The sequence below is a fragment of the Fundulus heteroclitus genome, chromosome 23 (assembly GCF_011125445.2).
Source record: "Fundulus heteroclitus isolate FHET01 chromosome 23, MU-UCD_Fhet_4.1, whole genome shotgun sequence".
NCBI lineage: Eukaryota > Metazoa > Chordata > Actinopteri > Cyprinodontiformes > Fundulidae > Fundulus > Fundulus heteroclitus.
The window spans coordinates 7,897,274-7,913,542 of NC_046383.1; the positions used below are offsets into that span (position 1 = coordinate 7,897,274).

A 16,269-nucleotide genomic window follows, 5' to 3' on the forward strand; every position below is an offset into this window, starting at 1 on the left:
AAATAAGGCAAAGGCTATTATATTTTAGATTTGAATTTATTTATTTTAAGAGTACCATTCAAACATCAAAATCTGTTATTCGAACTTCAGCACTAGCAAGTATTTGGTTATATCTGTTTTCTTACTCAACGCTGGAGATAGGCACCAACCACCCCCGCGACCCCATAAGGGATTAAGTGGGTCAGAAAATGGATGGATGGATGTTTTCTTAATCTGCGATGGACTGGGAATCTGTCCAGGATCCACCGCAGCAGCCCTAACGATCCCACTATAGGGATAGGTGTGGATGGATAAATGTGTTGTAAATGTAATGTACATTTGTCTCTAAAATATTAATTTGATTTATGGTTGGCAAACAAATGGCGTTATTAATATTATAATTATTATAACACGGCTGGTACAGGAAATACTGTCACTGGCGCCCCCTTAATTTCCGGAGTGGAATGGTCCCATTTCCATATAAGGTATGAGACTGACAGTGGTCCGTCCCCGCCCCCTTTCCGCAGGCTGCAGCGAGGTGTACTTGCATTAGGTTGACATGGCAGGGACAGTAACAAAAAAAACAACAACTTTACCAAACAAAAGAAGAAGAAAAGGTCGCCTGTGATTGGCCATAAACACGAAGGAAGTGACGCACAAAGCCAGAACAAACGATTAAGCGGGAGTGGAAGGGTGCAGAAAAAAATAAGGGAATACGATGAAGAAATATATGTATTTATTTATATAAAAAGTTTCTTTAAGGTAAGTAAGCACCGATAAGTAGGGGCGTCTGGCGACTGGAGACCAAATCTAGCGATTCAATTTTAAGGGAAACTATCGGCAGCCATTAGTTGCAAGTCAGAAAAGCGTCAGGGAAGGCTTTAAATTACATTCGTGAAGATGATCATCTATACTGCAAATAGACCATTAAACATTTGGGGAAATTGCTTGTATTTTCACTTTATAAGCAGACTAGATGCGATCGCTTTACGATTGCACAGACAGGCGTGTAGAAGTGCTGGAGGCCTTGTTTATGGCTCTGCAACGCTCATAAAAAAATACCTGGAAACATGTTTAGTGAGTGAGTTTTACTGAGTTTACGGTCGTTTTTAGATGTTAGAATAAATATCAATTTAATATTAGTCCTATTATCCAGCAGAATTTGAGTATGCATATATTTTATATAGCACATTTAAACCCATTTTAAACTATTTAAAAAGGGAAAAAAAGCAAGCAACAATAAAGATAGGCCATGAAAAGCAAAGCAACAATTAAGGAAAACTATCAGGGTAGAAATGCTAAATTAAAAAGGTCACATTTGTAATTGTACAATATGATGTTTATAAACAGAAACTATAAAAAAAATGTCATTGTCATTATGTAAGGAAATCTTGGCGAGACACCGGCTCAGGATTCACACATAGCGCACAAAAAATAGTGTTCAAATAGATTAATACCCTGACAAGACTTCCTAAGAAGCTTATGGTCTGCAAATGGTCTTTAGCATCTGGTAAGATTTAAATGTTCCAGTCTAAAAAGACGAGTAGTTGTCACTTTACAGCACAATGTAAGTTACTGTGCTGTTGCCTGAATGTATAAGACAAAGCACTCCCTGAGAATTTAACAAGTGTCAAAATAGTAAAAACAGGGTTCCCCCAGGTCCTTGAAATCCTTTTAAAATGTGTGAATTTGACAAAAAAAAAAAAAAAAAGTTCCAGGCATTGGGACTTTTAAGAATAATAATAAAAAAAAGCACCAGTCCTTGAAAGTCCTTGAATGTTTTTTAGAGTTGTGCATGTATGATGACCGCTGTCAGCATGTCATTTTTTTAATGTGTCATTCTGGTATTTCCAGAGTGACACATTAATGTAGTTTTAATTGTCTAATTTAGCTGTAGCTGGTCTTTAAAATCTGACTCTTTCTCACTGTGAGCAGGAGGGAACAGTGGCGTGTGTCTGTATCATAAAACCCACGTCTGACCTCCAGCTGGTGAGCTGCCACTGCTGAGCAAGTGTTCGTTCCCATGGAGAATCATGTATCCACATAATGACCGATCGCCACGTGTACAGCATCTAACTTTACATAAAATCATATCCTTCTCCCCTATGAACTAAAAAATCTCTTTTCTCGCTGTGACGCATTCATTAAGTGTGAGCAAAGCGCCGCATTTTTCTCTCTGCACCTCTCAAACTGCGGTCTGAAGCTGGTTGTTTATATTAGCTGGTTTGAAATCAAGTTTTGATACTTGTGTAACATTTGTCATTGTTGTCATTTTTATAATGTAAAAGGAAGAAGAAAAATATCGGCTTCCAAGAATCGGCCCCAAAAAATTGGCAGCAAATATCTGGTATCGGTTAGACTGATGTCAGAATAATCGCTATCGGTCGATCTGTGCTCTGTTATGACTGATGCAGTAACACGTTGTCTTGATAGGTTGCTGTGGCTGTGACGGGTTTGGTGTTCTGCTATGAATCAGTTTGAGGAGGACCGAGAGGAGGCCGGTTCGTTATGGAAAATGGTTCAACGTGGAGAAGATGTGAGGCAAAGCACAACTCAAAGGTGGGAGGACTGAGATTCAGGTCAGAGTAAACGCTGACAGGCGGGTTTTTAGGTTGTAAAAGGGCTGCGTGTGTAACCCATGCTGGTTGGGCTTAAGTTGGGGAGCAGAGTTTCCCAGCGGCCAGCGCACTGGAGGCTCTGGTTTAATCCTGAAGGAAACTAACCTCATATTATTCATGCTTTCTGATGTTCTGAAGCTCAGAGATTCAAGTTCCTGCTGAACCTGAAACCGAACCAGGACCCGTTCCTGAACCAAGCTGTGTGTCCATGAAAAGTGACCGGTCCAAGCATTCTCCTCCTTATTTCTCTTCTACTATTGATGGAAGGTACGACAGGACAAAAAAAAGTTTGAAACATGAAACACAGGGTAAGATCGTGTTGTTTTTAACGACCCGTGTCTGTTTTGTTTCAGAAACGACTACAAAAAACATCCTTCAGCTTCCAGCTGCCTGTCGTGCAGGACAGACATGTCAAAGGAGGACATCATTAATTTTAAAGGAATTCATCTATCTGCAGAACAGATGTAAGCTACCGTCGTTCAAACGGATTGTGTTACGATTTAACGCTAATAGAATAATCAACGGCGGTCTGAAAACGAGGATAGCTTTGATGCAAGTCAAATTTACATGCTCAGGCTATTTGTCTTTTTGTTTTGTTTCAATGTATCCAATCAAAAAGTCCTGCTTAATAAACAAAGGTTAAAATATCCTAGGAGCGCATATAAGTGTTATGGTTTGATCCAGTACTCTAAACCTTCTAGTTTTGTTGCCGTTTCCCCGGCATCATCTGTTGACAGTAATTAGTTTGCAAATTTGTAAGAAGACTGTTAATGTTGCTAAGACATCTTTTTCCTCAGCAGAAATTGTCAGAGGAAACTTCGTTTTGAACCAAACGGCAGCTCTGATGATGGCTGCTGTCAGCAGAATAAATGGGAACCGTCTGCAAAGAAGTAAGCTCCTGAAATTGGGTTTACATTTACAGGCTCTCAAAGTGATCAGTCCAGTTTAAAAAAAAAAAAATGATGTACAGGGTAGTGAATGTTAAACCCACTATGTACAAGAAGAACACATATTTTCTGTCTACTGTGGTTCCCTAAGAGGATTCATGGTTAGTGTTGTAGTAACACAAGGAATTCAACAAATGTTTTTTAAAAAAATTACCACAATAACAGCAATGGTTCAGATGTGTTTGACATCTGTGTGTTCATAAGGAGGAAAATGGACTTTTCAGACGGCAGTGGACCTGATCCTAGATTCAAAAAGAGTGACCTGTGTGGACTCCACAAAGGAAATCCCAGGTAAGGATTTTAGAGAAACACAAGATCCAACAATGCAGACGACCTGAAGGCTGTCACTAAAGCCAACATAATCATCAGTTACCCAGCCTAACACTTTAAATAGATCACTTGTGTTGTGTGTAATTCATTTATATAATATTCAATTTTATCTATATAGCGCTAATTCACGATACACATCACCTCAAGGCTCTTTCCAAAGTCAGACTCCATCAGATCCTCCAGGTTGGTCAGAAAGTTTCCTCTCTAAGGAAACCCAGCAGGTTGCATCAAGTCTCTCCAAGCAGCATTCACTCCTCCTGAAAGAGCGTAGAGCCACAGTGGACAGTCGTCTGCATTGTTGATGGCTTTGCAGCAATCCCTCATACTGAGCATGCATGAAGCGACAGTGGAGAGGAAAATTTCAGGAGAACCAGAACCAGGCTCAGTATGAACGCTCATCTGCCTCGACCCACTGGGGCTTAGAGAAGACAGAGCAGAGACACAGAAAGCACAGAAGCTCACATTGATCCAGGGGTACTTTCTATGTTATATGGTAATAGTGGTTGATCTGTCTTTCCTGGATGATGTCACAGCTAACATAACGCCAGACCAGGAGTACCTACTATGAAGAGAAAAAGAAAGAGAACAAAAAGTTAATATATTAAATAACAATCAAGCAATGCAAATTGGAGAACAGTAGGAGAACTCAGCAGAGTCAGAGAAATGTCAGTTTTACTTTTTAGAGTATTTTAATCTTGGCAGTTTTTAAAAAAAAACTAAAACTTGGAAAAATCCATCAGGAATGACACGGACACATGAAGAATTGGTGCCAAAAATGACTTTAACATCACAAAAATGTCTCACTTTTAAAGCAAATGTAAAGTAATGAGAAGGGCTCCTTACTTTAATGTGAGCTGTTTAAATTTTTTTTTTATTTCCTCACAGATTTGAAGACAAGGGCATGGAGGTCACCAGGCATCAGTCAGAGCAGCAGCACCTCAACTCCATATTTGCGGTGTGTACATTGACAACACTTTGAATAAAATCTGGTTTGCTTTGCTTCTGTTTTTATACTTAATTGGCTTTCAGTCGGTTTTATCCATGTCTAAATCTTTATTTTTACCTCCCATATTTCAGCCGGCCAAGGTTAACCAAAAATGATCTGTTCCAGGTTTTGGAGAAAAACATTGTTGCTTTTGCGAGGAACGAGCTGAAGCAGATGTCCAGGGCTTTAACTCCGGGTTCCCCTGATGACAGTCAAAGGGATGAGGAGGAAGATGATGATGAGGAGAAGAGGAGCAGCAGAGAAGCATTTCTGAAAATCAGCATTTACTTCCTGAGGATGATGAAGCAGAAAGAGCTGGCCGAGCTTCTACAGAGCAGTGAGGATTTCGTTAAATGACGTGTAGAGAAATCAATCTTCTGCTTCCTTTTTCACTGACGCGAGAAATATTTTGACTTGCTCTGGTCTCTTAGGAACTCTCGCCGCAGTTGGTCAGCAAAAACTCAAATCTAAGCTGAAGAGGAAGTTCCAGCGTGTGTTCGAAGGGGTCGCACAGGGAGGAAACCAGACGTTTCTGAATCAGATCTACACAGAGCTCTACGTGACCGAGGGCGGAGGAGCGTCGGGTGGCGACCGGCATGAGATCAGGCAGATCGAAGCGGCGAGCAGGAAACCGAACGGAGCGGGAACGAAGATCGCGCCGGAGCAGATCTTCGAAAGCGCTCCGGAGAAACTTCGACCCGTCAGAACGGCGGTGACAAAAGGAGTGGCGGGCATCGGCAAGACGGTCCTGACGCAGAAGTTCACCCTGGACTGGGCCGAAGACAGAAGCAGCCGGGACGTCTGCTTGGTGTTTCCGTTCATGTTCAGAGAGCTGAACGCGCTCAGAGACAGGCGGTTCAGTTTGGTGGAGCTGGTTCATCACTTCTTTACCGAAACCAAAGAAATCCGCAGGTTTGAGGAGCTCCAGGTCGTCTTCATCTTTGACGGCCTGGACGAGTGTCGCCTCCCTTTGGACTTTCGCAACAGCGAGATCCTCACCGACGTTGAGCGGCCGGCCTCGGTGGATGTGCTGCTGACGAACCTCATCAGAGGGTACCTGCTCCCCTCCGCTCGCCTCTGGATAACCACGCGGCCCGCGGCGGCCAGTCAGATCCCCCCCGAGTGCGTCGACAGGCTGACAGAAGTCCGAGGGTTCACCGACCCGCAGAAGGAGCAGTACTTCGCAAAGAGAATCGGCGACGAAGAGCAGGCCCGGAGGATCGTCTCCCACGTCAAGACGTCCAGAGCCCTCCGCATCATGTGCACCATCCCCGTCTTCTGCTGGATCACCGCGACCGTTCTGGAGGACGCGCTCGAAAGCCGCGAAGGAGAGCGGCTGCCCAAAACGCTGACCGAGATGTACATCCACTTCCTTGTGGTTCAGACCAAAGTGAAGAGCTTTAAGTACGACGGAGGCGCTACGGCGGGTCACCCCTGGAGTCCAGAGAACAGAAAGATGATCAAGTCTTTGGGGAAGCTGGCCTTCGAGCAGCTGCAGGAAGGAAATTTGCTCTTTAACGAATCGGATCTGGATCAGTGCGGCATCGACGTCGCGTCCGTCTCGATTTCCTCAGGAGTGTTCACTCAGATCTTTCAGGAGGAGAGAGGAGGCCTGTACCAAGGCAAGGTGTTCAGTTTCATACATTTGAGTGTTCAGGAGTTTCTAGCCGCTCTTCATGTCCACTTGACGTTTTTCAACTCTGACGTCAATCTTCTGGAAGAACAGAACCCGTCGTCGGACTTTGGAGATTTCTACCAGAGCGCCGTGAACCGGGCCCTCGAGAGTCCCAATGGGCATCTTGACTTGTTCCTCCGCTTCCTCCTGGGTCTTTCGCTGCAGAGCAATCAGGCTCTCCTGCAAGGCCTCCTGAGAAAGGGCAGTGTCGTCCCGCAGATGGACGTCAGCCCGATCACCGTCAGCGAAACGGGCCAGTACATCAAAGGAAAGTTAAACGAAGCTCTCTCCGTGGAGAAGAGCATCACGTTGCTTCACTGTCTGAATGAGCTGAACGATCGTTCTTTGGTGGAAAAGATTCAACAGTCTCTGACCTCGGAGCAGCTTTCCACAGACGAGCTGTCGGCGGCCGACTGGTCGGCGCTGGCTTTCCTGTTACTGTCCTCAGAGAAACATCTGGACGTGTTTGAGCTGAAGAGATTCTCCGCTTCCAACGAGGCTCTCCTGAGGCTGCTGCCCGTGGTGAGAGAAGCCAACAAAGCTCTGTAAGTACCGTAACATTTAGATTGCTTCTACTTTACCATCTTTATAGTTGAAAAGGATTCAGATGGACATTAGTTACAAAGATCTAAACGATAAAACTGCAACATACAGTTGAAATGAACATGGAGATTTCTTGTGGTAACAAGTTATATTTCAGTTCAATTAAGAATGACTTAATTAATCTCGAAGGGGAATTAAATGTTTCTGTTAACGAGTTGTAGATTAGGGCTGAACAATTAATCGCATTTTCAATATAATCGTGATTTTAAAAAAACGCAATTCCCAAATCGCAGAGGTCTGCAATTTTTGGCTATGTAACAATTAGGGAATTAGACGCGTCCATTAGGTGTTGGTAAAATGTTTGAAGTGGGTTTGCCTCCACATGGAAGGGAAGACAGTTGCAGCAGTGAGATAATCTAATTTTATTACTTGTTTTAGAGTTTATATAATCATACAAAGCATTAAGTACAGGTCAATCAGTTTAATACATAGACTTGCTTGTTGGTTGGACTTTATGTTCAACAAGGTTTGATGTCCAATTAAATTAAAAGCTGTTCTCTTGAATAATATTCTGATCAATAGAAACATTAAAATTTCATATTTAAAATAGTCTCTCCATTGAGTCCAGATCCTGGTTAACGCCTGAACTTTGAGAAATGCTGACCTAGACCTGTGTAAGAAGACTAAAAGTGTGAAATAAATCAATGCAAACATTCTGTAAATAGTTGCTCTCCAACACTTTATACCCAAAAAAAATGGATTTTAGTCCAACTGCTTTTCTGTCGATGCATTTGTTTTCAGGCTGAGTGGTTGTAACCTGTCAGAAGGAAGCTTTGAAGCTCTGTCGTCGGTGCTCAGCTCCCAGTCCTCCGTCCTGAGAGAACTGGACCTCAGTAACAACGACCTGAAGGACCCAGGACTGAAGCAGCTGTCAGCTGGGCTCAGGAGTCCAGGCTGTAAACTGGAAATTCTCAGGTCCTCTCCACTTTTATTCACAATATGTCTCCTCTGTTTGGGGGTTTTATACCTGTTGCGTAATTTCTATAGGTTACTTTTTTTTTAAATTTCAATATGAAGGTCAGATTTGGTGGACTTAACAATTAATGGTAAATTGTAGCAACTTGCACTGCAAAAAGGGAACTAAAAGTGAGTACAACTTTCTTGAAATTTGTGTATTTTTCCTTGATTTGGGCAGGTAAATAAGACAATTTGCCAATGGAATGAGTATTTTGATGCCTAACATAAGATAATTAGATAAACTGCACTTGAAATAAGATGGTGGAGATCAATTGTTCCTATTTTAAGTGCAAAAATCTTATTCCATTGGCAAATGGTCTTATTTACCTGCTCAAAACAAGGAGAAAGACATTAATTTTACTTACTTTTAGTTCCCTTTTTGCAGTGTTTAGCTATCAAGTGCTGGTTTTAAGATAATAAAAACATTCTTATGATTATCTTGTAAAAACCTAAAACGTTCTACTCTTGAACTGTAAACAACCTTTTGAATTTCCTATTTTGATTTAGTTCAGTCTAATTTTACGTTACTTCCAATCAAGTCCTTGTTTTTATGTTAATGGTAGTGTTTTCTTTATATGAACAGGTTGACTCTGTGTAACCTTTCTGAGAGAGGCTGTGGGACTCTGTCTCTTGTACTCGGCTCGCCGTCCTCTTCTCTGACAGAGCTGGACCTGAGCAACAACGACTTGCAGGATTCAGGGGTGAAGCTGATCTCGTTTGGACTGAGGAGTCCAAACTGCAAGCTCAAAATCCTCAGGTCAGGATGCAATGTGTGTGTGTGTGTGTACACTGCAAAAACGGATCTAAAAATAAGTAAAATGTTCTTAAAATTTGTGTTTTTGTCCTAGATTTGAGCAGTTCAATAAGATTATCTGCCAATGGAATGAATATTTTTACCCCTAAAATAAGATAATTAGATATACTGCACTTGAAATAAGACGACGGAGATGAATTCTTCCTATTTTAAGTGCAAAAATCTTATTCTATTGGCAGATCACCTTATTTACCTGCTCAAATCTAGGACAAAATCACAAATTTTAAGAACATTTTACTTATTTTTAGTTCCGTTTTTGCAGTGTAGCAGCTGCTAACAGAGCTCTAAATTGGAAAGGAATCCTGCCTGATGTCCGTACTGATATAGAATGGTTGTTATGTCGGAAACTGAGGGACTCTACTTCCTTTGATGGAAGTGATCTGCCCACAGGGCTTAACCTAAAGTCACACAGAAAGTAAAACAGAAAAAATTATTTGGCAAGCTAGTCCACACTGCAAAGACGGATCTAAAAATAAGTAAAATGTTCTTAAAATTTGTGATTTTTGTCCTAGATTTGAGCAGGTAAATAAGATTATCTGCCAATGGAATGAGTATTTTGACCCCTAAAATAAGATAATTAGATAAACTGCACTTGAAATAAGATGATGGAGATGAATCGTTCCTATTTTAAGTACAAAAATCTTATTCTATTGACAGATCATCTTATTTACCTGCTCAAATCAAGGAAAAATACACTAATTTTAAGAACATTTTACTTGTTTTTAGTTCCGTTTTTGCAGTGCAATTTTCTGAAATGTCATTACAGCAACTCCAAATAGTACTCAGCAGTTTGTACGGCCCCAATGTGCCCGTATGCGTGCCTGACCATGTCGGGGCTCCTTATGCGATGATGAATGGTGTCCTGGGGTTTCTCCTCCCAGATCCTGACCAGGGCGTCATTGAGCTCCTGGACAGTTTGGAGTCCAACCTGGTGGCATTGGACGGACACACTGCAAAAATAGAACTAAAAATAAGAAAAATCTTCATGTTTTTTGCAGTGCATAAACATGAAGTCCTCCAGATGTTCTATTGGCTTTAGGTCAGGGGAGCATGGAGGGCAGCCAGCAGCTATGTTTACATGCCAAATCTCCCCGACCGGATTGAAATGTACAACCCCTGGCAAAAATTATGGAATCACCGACCTCTGAGGATGTTCATTCAGTTGTTTAATTTTGTAGGGAAAAAAAAACAGATCACAGACATGACACAAAACTAAAGTAATTTCAAATGGCAACTGTCTGGCTTTAAGAAACACTAAAAGAAATCAAGAAAAAAAATGCGGTAGTCAGTTACGGTTAGTTTTTTAGACCAAGCAGAAGGGAAAAAATATGGAATCACTCAATTCTGAGGATTAAAAAACAAAACGTATTCTGATTGTGCTGTTTATATGAGCACACAATCAATGAATCCGATCATAATGTGCGTGTATATGCACCTGGCTTTATTCAGAATAGAACCACGGTGACATGCGCGGTTATCAAATTCCCCTAAAAACCACAGAAGAAGAAGAACTTCCTTCTTTGCTGAACAGCAAAAAATAATAAACAAAGCAGGATTACACAAGTTTCTTTGTCTTTGGAGCGCCCAGTCTGGACTTGCACCAGTTGAAACGTTACTGAATAAATTATAATTTTTACTGAAAAAATTATAATTTTTACTGAATTAATGATCATTTTAAGCTTTTTAAATGTATCAAATACAAAGGTTGTATTAGGAGCGCCGACAGTTTTGCTTCCCGACGTTTTTCTGCCATTCAACTTGGAAATGTGTCACGTTTACGTCGGGCGCACTCGGGTCAGTTTGCCACATCTGGAATAACCTGACAAGCGTTTACATGCACATTTATCGGTTTATTAATCGCCATAAACCACCCGTCTCATTTGGATTACAATTTAATTTCTATTGAGCATCATCCTTTGACAATATTCTGATCGGGGTGTTTACATGATGCATCTTTATTCCGACCGGCACTTTATTCCGATTACTGCTTACTGTCCATGTAAACGTAGCTACTGTGATTAATTCGTTCATCCTCCAGAAACTGCCTGCATACTCTTACCACATGAGTCCAAGTGTTATATCATGCTACCAGCAGTTAGACTGACCTTTGTGAAAAGCAAAACTGCAGAAAAGCAGTAAAATAACATGAAGTGGGGAAAAAAATGTGTGTGGCCTGACAGCTGCAACAACACAACTTGATGTTTTACTCGGATTAAAAATTGTTCCTTCGTTTTTTTTGGGTGTTGTATAAACATTATTCAGATCATTTCACATGTAAATAAAAAAAGCTTGGGTCAGTTGCATGCTCGAGGGGTCTGGGTGTGGTAGGGGTTGTATTACATCCATTTTACCCTTAATATTGCTGCAGGTGTTTGGCTACTAGGTCACCTAATTTAGATTACCTGCCAATGGAATGAGTATTTTGACCCCTAAAATAAGATTATTAGATAAACTGCACTTGAAATAAGATGATGGAGATGAATCGTTCCTATTTTAAGTACAAAAATCTTATTCTATTGACAGATCATCTTATTTACCTGCTTAAATCAAGGAAAAATACACTAATTTTAAGAACATTTTACTTATTTTTAGTTCCATTTTTGCGTTGCAATTTTGCAATTTTCTGAAATGTCATTACAGCAACTCCAAATAGTACTCAGCAGTTTGTACGGCCCCAATGTTTTTTTTTTTTTTGGGTGTTGTATAAACATTATTTAGATCATTTCACACGTTAAATAAAAAGCTTGGGTCAGATGCATGCTCGAGGGCTCTGGGTGTGGTGGGGGGTGTATTACCTCCATTTTACCCTTAATATTGCTGCAGGTGTTTGGCTACTAGGTCACCTTCAGTGACATTTGAAGAATGAAACCTGCTGAAACCATAAAGCAAATAACCAGATACATTATTGGCATACAGAACGTGAATGCATGACTTGAAGTGTATCAGTTCTCCCGATGTTGTGTTGTGCAATATTAAAGCTCAACACTGATGTTGTAATGAGGATATTTCCTGTGAGAGGTTTAGCATTGATTGGGCCTTGTCTGTCTGCAGGCTGTCGGGGTGTTTGATCACAGAGGAAGGATGCAGGTCCCTCTTCTCAGCTCTCAGCTCCAACCCGTCCCATCTGACAGAGCTGGACCTCAGCTACAACCATCCAGGAGACTCGGGGGTGAAACTTTTCTCGGCAAAGCTGAAAGATCGAGCGTGGAGGCTGGATGTCTTGAGGTGTCAGTGGCGCTTGTAGAAGGCTGAGATTTACAATCCCAGCTGTTTTTAGTTTTTAGGGACGAAGCAACAGCTGTGCTTAAAGAGATTGTTTTGTTCTGTCTTCCCTTTTTTTTTTTAAACAGGATGGAGCCCTCTGGGGAAAAATGGTTGATTCCTGGCCTGAGAAAATGTAAGTGTAGCTTTAGCAGAACAACTTAACAAAGGTTCAGCCCAAACTGTACTTGTAGCATGCGAGCAGCTGAACAGATTTGTTCTGTTAGCTGTGACATCATCCAGGAAAGACAGATCATCCACTATTACCATCTTGCATAGAAAGTACTCCTGGGTCAATGTGAGCTTCTGTGCTTTCTGTGTCTCTGCTCTGTCTTCTCTAAGACCCAGTGGGTGAAGGCAGATGAGCGTTCACACTGAGCCTGGTTCTGGTTCTGCTGGAGGTTTTCCTCCCTGTTAAAGGGGAGTTTTCCTCTCCACTGTCGCTTCATGCTTGCTCATGCTTGCTATAATGGGCCAAAGGCAAAGTTTCCAGAGCCAGTCTTTTCCCCAGGGTGGAAAGTTTGATTTCATGATGCAAAGAATGGTCCTAAAAGCATGACATGACTGAAACATCATTAGTTCAACGTTGTAGTCCAACTGTTTTTAATATTTGCTTTTAGTTTCTATTTTCCCATGTTTTATTTTGTTTCTACATTTTATTCCAACTTGCTTTTATTTTGTTTTATTTTCCTATATTTTAATCATGTAAAGCACTTTGCATCGTCTTTGTACTGAAATGTGCTATACAAATAAATTTGCCTTGCCTCAGTATGAAGGATTGCTGCAAAGCCATCAACAATGCAGACTTAGACTTAGACTTAGACAACTTTATTTGTCATTTTGTATGCACAGAGTGAGTACAGAACGAAATTTCGTTGCATACAGCTTGTAAAATTGCAGTAAAAATTAAATGACAGTATAAGGTGCAGCAGTGATTTAAAAGTAAACAATTTAAATGTAGACAATGCAGGAGAAGTCACAGTGAACAGGTGAGTATTTTTAAAACCATTTGCAGAATTGATTGTGCAAGACGACTGCCCACTGTGGCTCTACGCTCTTTCAGGAGGAGTGAATGCTGCTTTGAGAGACTTGATGTAATCTAGTTGGTTTCCTTAGAGAGGAAACTTTTTGACCAATCTGTATAATCTGATTGAATTTGACTTTAGGAAAAGCCCTGAGATGACATATATCATGAATTGGCGCTATATAAATAAATTGAATTAATGTCTGCCGCTGTATTCTGTCTTGTTCTCTCTCTCAGATTACTGTAAACCCACAGTTGACCCAAACTCGGTTAACAGCCAGTTAAAGCTGTGCGACAACAACAGGACGGCCATGCACGTCAGAGAGGACCAGTCGTACCCGGAGCACCCAGAGAGATTTCAGGACTGCCCTCAGCTGCTGTGCAGCGATGGTCTGACCGGTCGCTGTTACTGGGAGGTGGAATGGAGTGGATGGGTGGATGTTTCGGTGAGTTACAGAGGAATCGGCAGGAGAGTGGAAAGGGCGGACTGCAGGTTTGGTGGGAATGAGCACTCCTGGAGTCTGAGCTGCTCAGATGGGGGTGGTTACTACGTTTATCACCAGAAGAAAAGATTATTTATCTCGCCCTGCTGTGCTGCCCAGAAGAAGATAGCCGTGTATGTGGACCATCCTGCAGGAAGCTTGTCGTTTTACAGAATTTGTAACGATGCTCTGATTCACCTCCACACCTTCAACACCACATTTACTGAACCGCTGTATCCTGGCTTTGGCTTCAGATTTAGACTCAGGTCCAAGAATGATTCCTTTGTGTCTTTATGCTCTCTCTAGGAGTTTTCCATTTAAAAAAAAAAAAAAATAATCAGTTTAAAGATTAACTCCAGTACCAAATGGATGATTTGCAGAACTGAAATACTTAGTCAAGAAGTACTGAGAAATGAAAGCAGTAATTATAGATCTTATAGTAGAAAAAAGGGCTGCACCATATGAGGGAAACTTGTTCTTGCTACATTTTTGAATGTTGTGATTAATTCTTAATCTTGTGCAGCAGGTAAAATAACTATTGAACGTGTAATGCTTTTCGCAGTTTAACTATAACTAATGGGGCAGCTGCCATAAATTTCACACCAGATGTCAGTAACAACAATCAACGTATGTAAAGAAATCAAAGCAACTTAATTTGCAAGGAACGTCACACTGCAAAAAGAGAACTAAAAATAAGTAAAATATTCTTGAAATTGGTGTATTTGTCTATGATTTGAGCAGGTAAATAAGATGATCTGCCAATAGAATGAGTATTTTTACCCCTAAAATAAGATAATTAGATATACGGCACTTGAAATAAGATGATGGAGATGAATTGTTACTATTTTAAGTGCAAAAATCTTATTCCACTGGCAGATCATCTTATTTACCTGCTCAAATCAAGGGCAAATACCTCGTTCCCCTCTGTGCAACACTTTGGTAATGAGAAATCTTTTTATAGGCCACCAGTTGATGTGAAACTAGCTGACACTGATGTGCTTGAGCACATTATATTTCTATTAGCATTAAATGTATACCAGATGTTGATTTAAAAAAAAAAAAAAACAAGTGATCCACACATCCTAAGAGAAACGATGACATGTCTACTGCCTATTTTACCTTTAACTGTCAGACACTTTGTGGCAACAATGGTAATGCTATAGGAATAAAATTTGGAAAGACAGAATTGATCCATATTTTCCTCATTAAGGCAAGGCAAATTTATTTGTATAGCACATTTCAGTACAGAGACAATGCAAAGTGCTTTACATGATTAAAATATAGGAAAATAAAGCAATAGCAAGAAGGAATAAAATGTAGAAACAAAATATAACAAAGAAAAATAGAAACTAAAAGCAAACATTAAAAACAGCTGGAATACAAAGTTGAACTAATGATGTTTCAGTAAAACAGTTTAACTAGAACAATTAAAGGCAATCTTAAACAAATGTGTTTTTAATCTTGATTTAAAGGAACTCAGGCTTTCAGCACTTTTTGACAAAGCCATGATCGGCCAATACTGCTCAGCCAGGTATCAGGTATCGGTATCAGGGCCAAAAAATGGCATCGGTGCACTTTTACAGTTTTCTGGAAGTTTGTTCCAGATAAGTGGAGCATAAAAAGTAAATGCTGCTTCTCCATGTTTGGTTCTGGGTCTGCAGAGCAGAGCTGGAGCCAGAAGACTTGAGTGGTCTGGAGGGTTTATACGCTGATAACAAGTCTGTGATGTATTTAGGTGCTAAGCCATTCAGGGATTTATAGACTAACAGAAGTATTTAAAGTCTATTCTCTGAGATACAGGGAGCCAGTGTAAGGACTTTAAAATGGGGTGATGTGCTCTACTTTCTTGGTCTGAAATCATTAATCTCATTTTCCGTCATTAAAATGTCCCCACTGCTCTATAGGTTGATGCGTCTGAAACAATAAATCCGTAAGAAGTGAAAAGTCTTTCCAACTTGGCAAACATGGCAAGCAGAGTATAACTGCGCTGCACTTAGAATAAAATAGCAAAAAAAAAAGGTTCCTGTGTGAGAGCTATTGCAATGTTGTTTAAAATGTAATATTTCGAGCTGCTCTAAAGATTAAAAAAATTAAATTACTTGCATTTGTTTTCAAAGAACCTATTACTGTATATTACTGATCAATGATCCAGTTGTTGGGATGGATGCCTCAGGAGCGTCTCCCTGATGCTCATGGCTTTATTTTTGTTTTTAAACTTTGGAATTAGTCACCTTAAACCTTCTCAGGATTTATATTTCTTTAAGCGAAAGATGAACACTTTAGACGTGGATGCACTTCTGTTTTACAGTCCAGTTAGGTTGTGGAATAACTTGGTCAATAATTTCGTTTTTCGCTAATTAATAATTTCTCTCATTTGTGACCATGTTTTAATAGCCCCATTTATTAAAAAAAGTAATTTCTTTTAAAGAATAAAAAGTAGTCTACACATTTCTCCCATTTAGCCAAAGCTGCACTCAGAGCAATAAAAGTCCAATAAAGTGAGAATTCCACCAACGCTAGAATTATTAAGGCACAAACTTTATTAAGTCAAAACACATTTCATAAAATCTTTTAATCAAATTAAAATATCACAG

General features: G+C 40.4%; 1 protein-coding gene across 3 annotated transcripts; it reads left to right on the forward strand.

The window, feature by feature from the left end:
* Window positions 1-1,730: 1,730 nt before the first annotated feature.
* Window positions 1,731-13,992, forward strand: LOC105925763 (NLR family CARD domain-containing protein 3). 3 transcript variants are annotated; one of them, XM_036127300.1, is made up of 14 exons: window positions 1,731-2,326; window positions 2,413-2,538; window positions 2,736-2,864; window positions 2,951-3,061; window positions 3,395-3,487; window positions 3,749-3,835; window positions 4,760-4,829; window positions 4,986-5,196; window positions 5,291-7,079; window positions 7,879-8,052; window positions 8,678-8,851; window positions 11,960-12,133; window positions 12,259-12,305; window positions 13,431-13,992. In XM_036127300.1, the coding sequence occupies exons 2-14, from the start codon at window positions 2,447-2,449 to the stop codon at window positions 13,979-13,981; spliced, it is 3,702 nt and encodes a 1,233-aa protein (XP_035983193.1). In that variant the 5' UTR covers window positions 1,731-2,326; window positions 2,413-2,446; the 3' UTR covers window positions 13,982-13,992. The 3 variants fall into 3 exon arrangements, with proteins under 3 accessions (XP_035983193.1, XP_035983192.1, XP_035983194.1); XM_036127299.1 differs by having other exon boundaries at window positions 1,731-2,538; XM_036127301.1 differs by having other exon boundaries at window positions 1,731-2,538; window positions 3,398-3,487.
* Window positions 13,993-16,269: the final 2,277 nt, after the last annotated feature.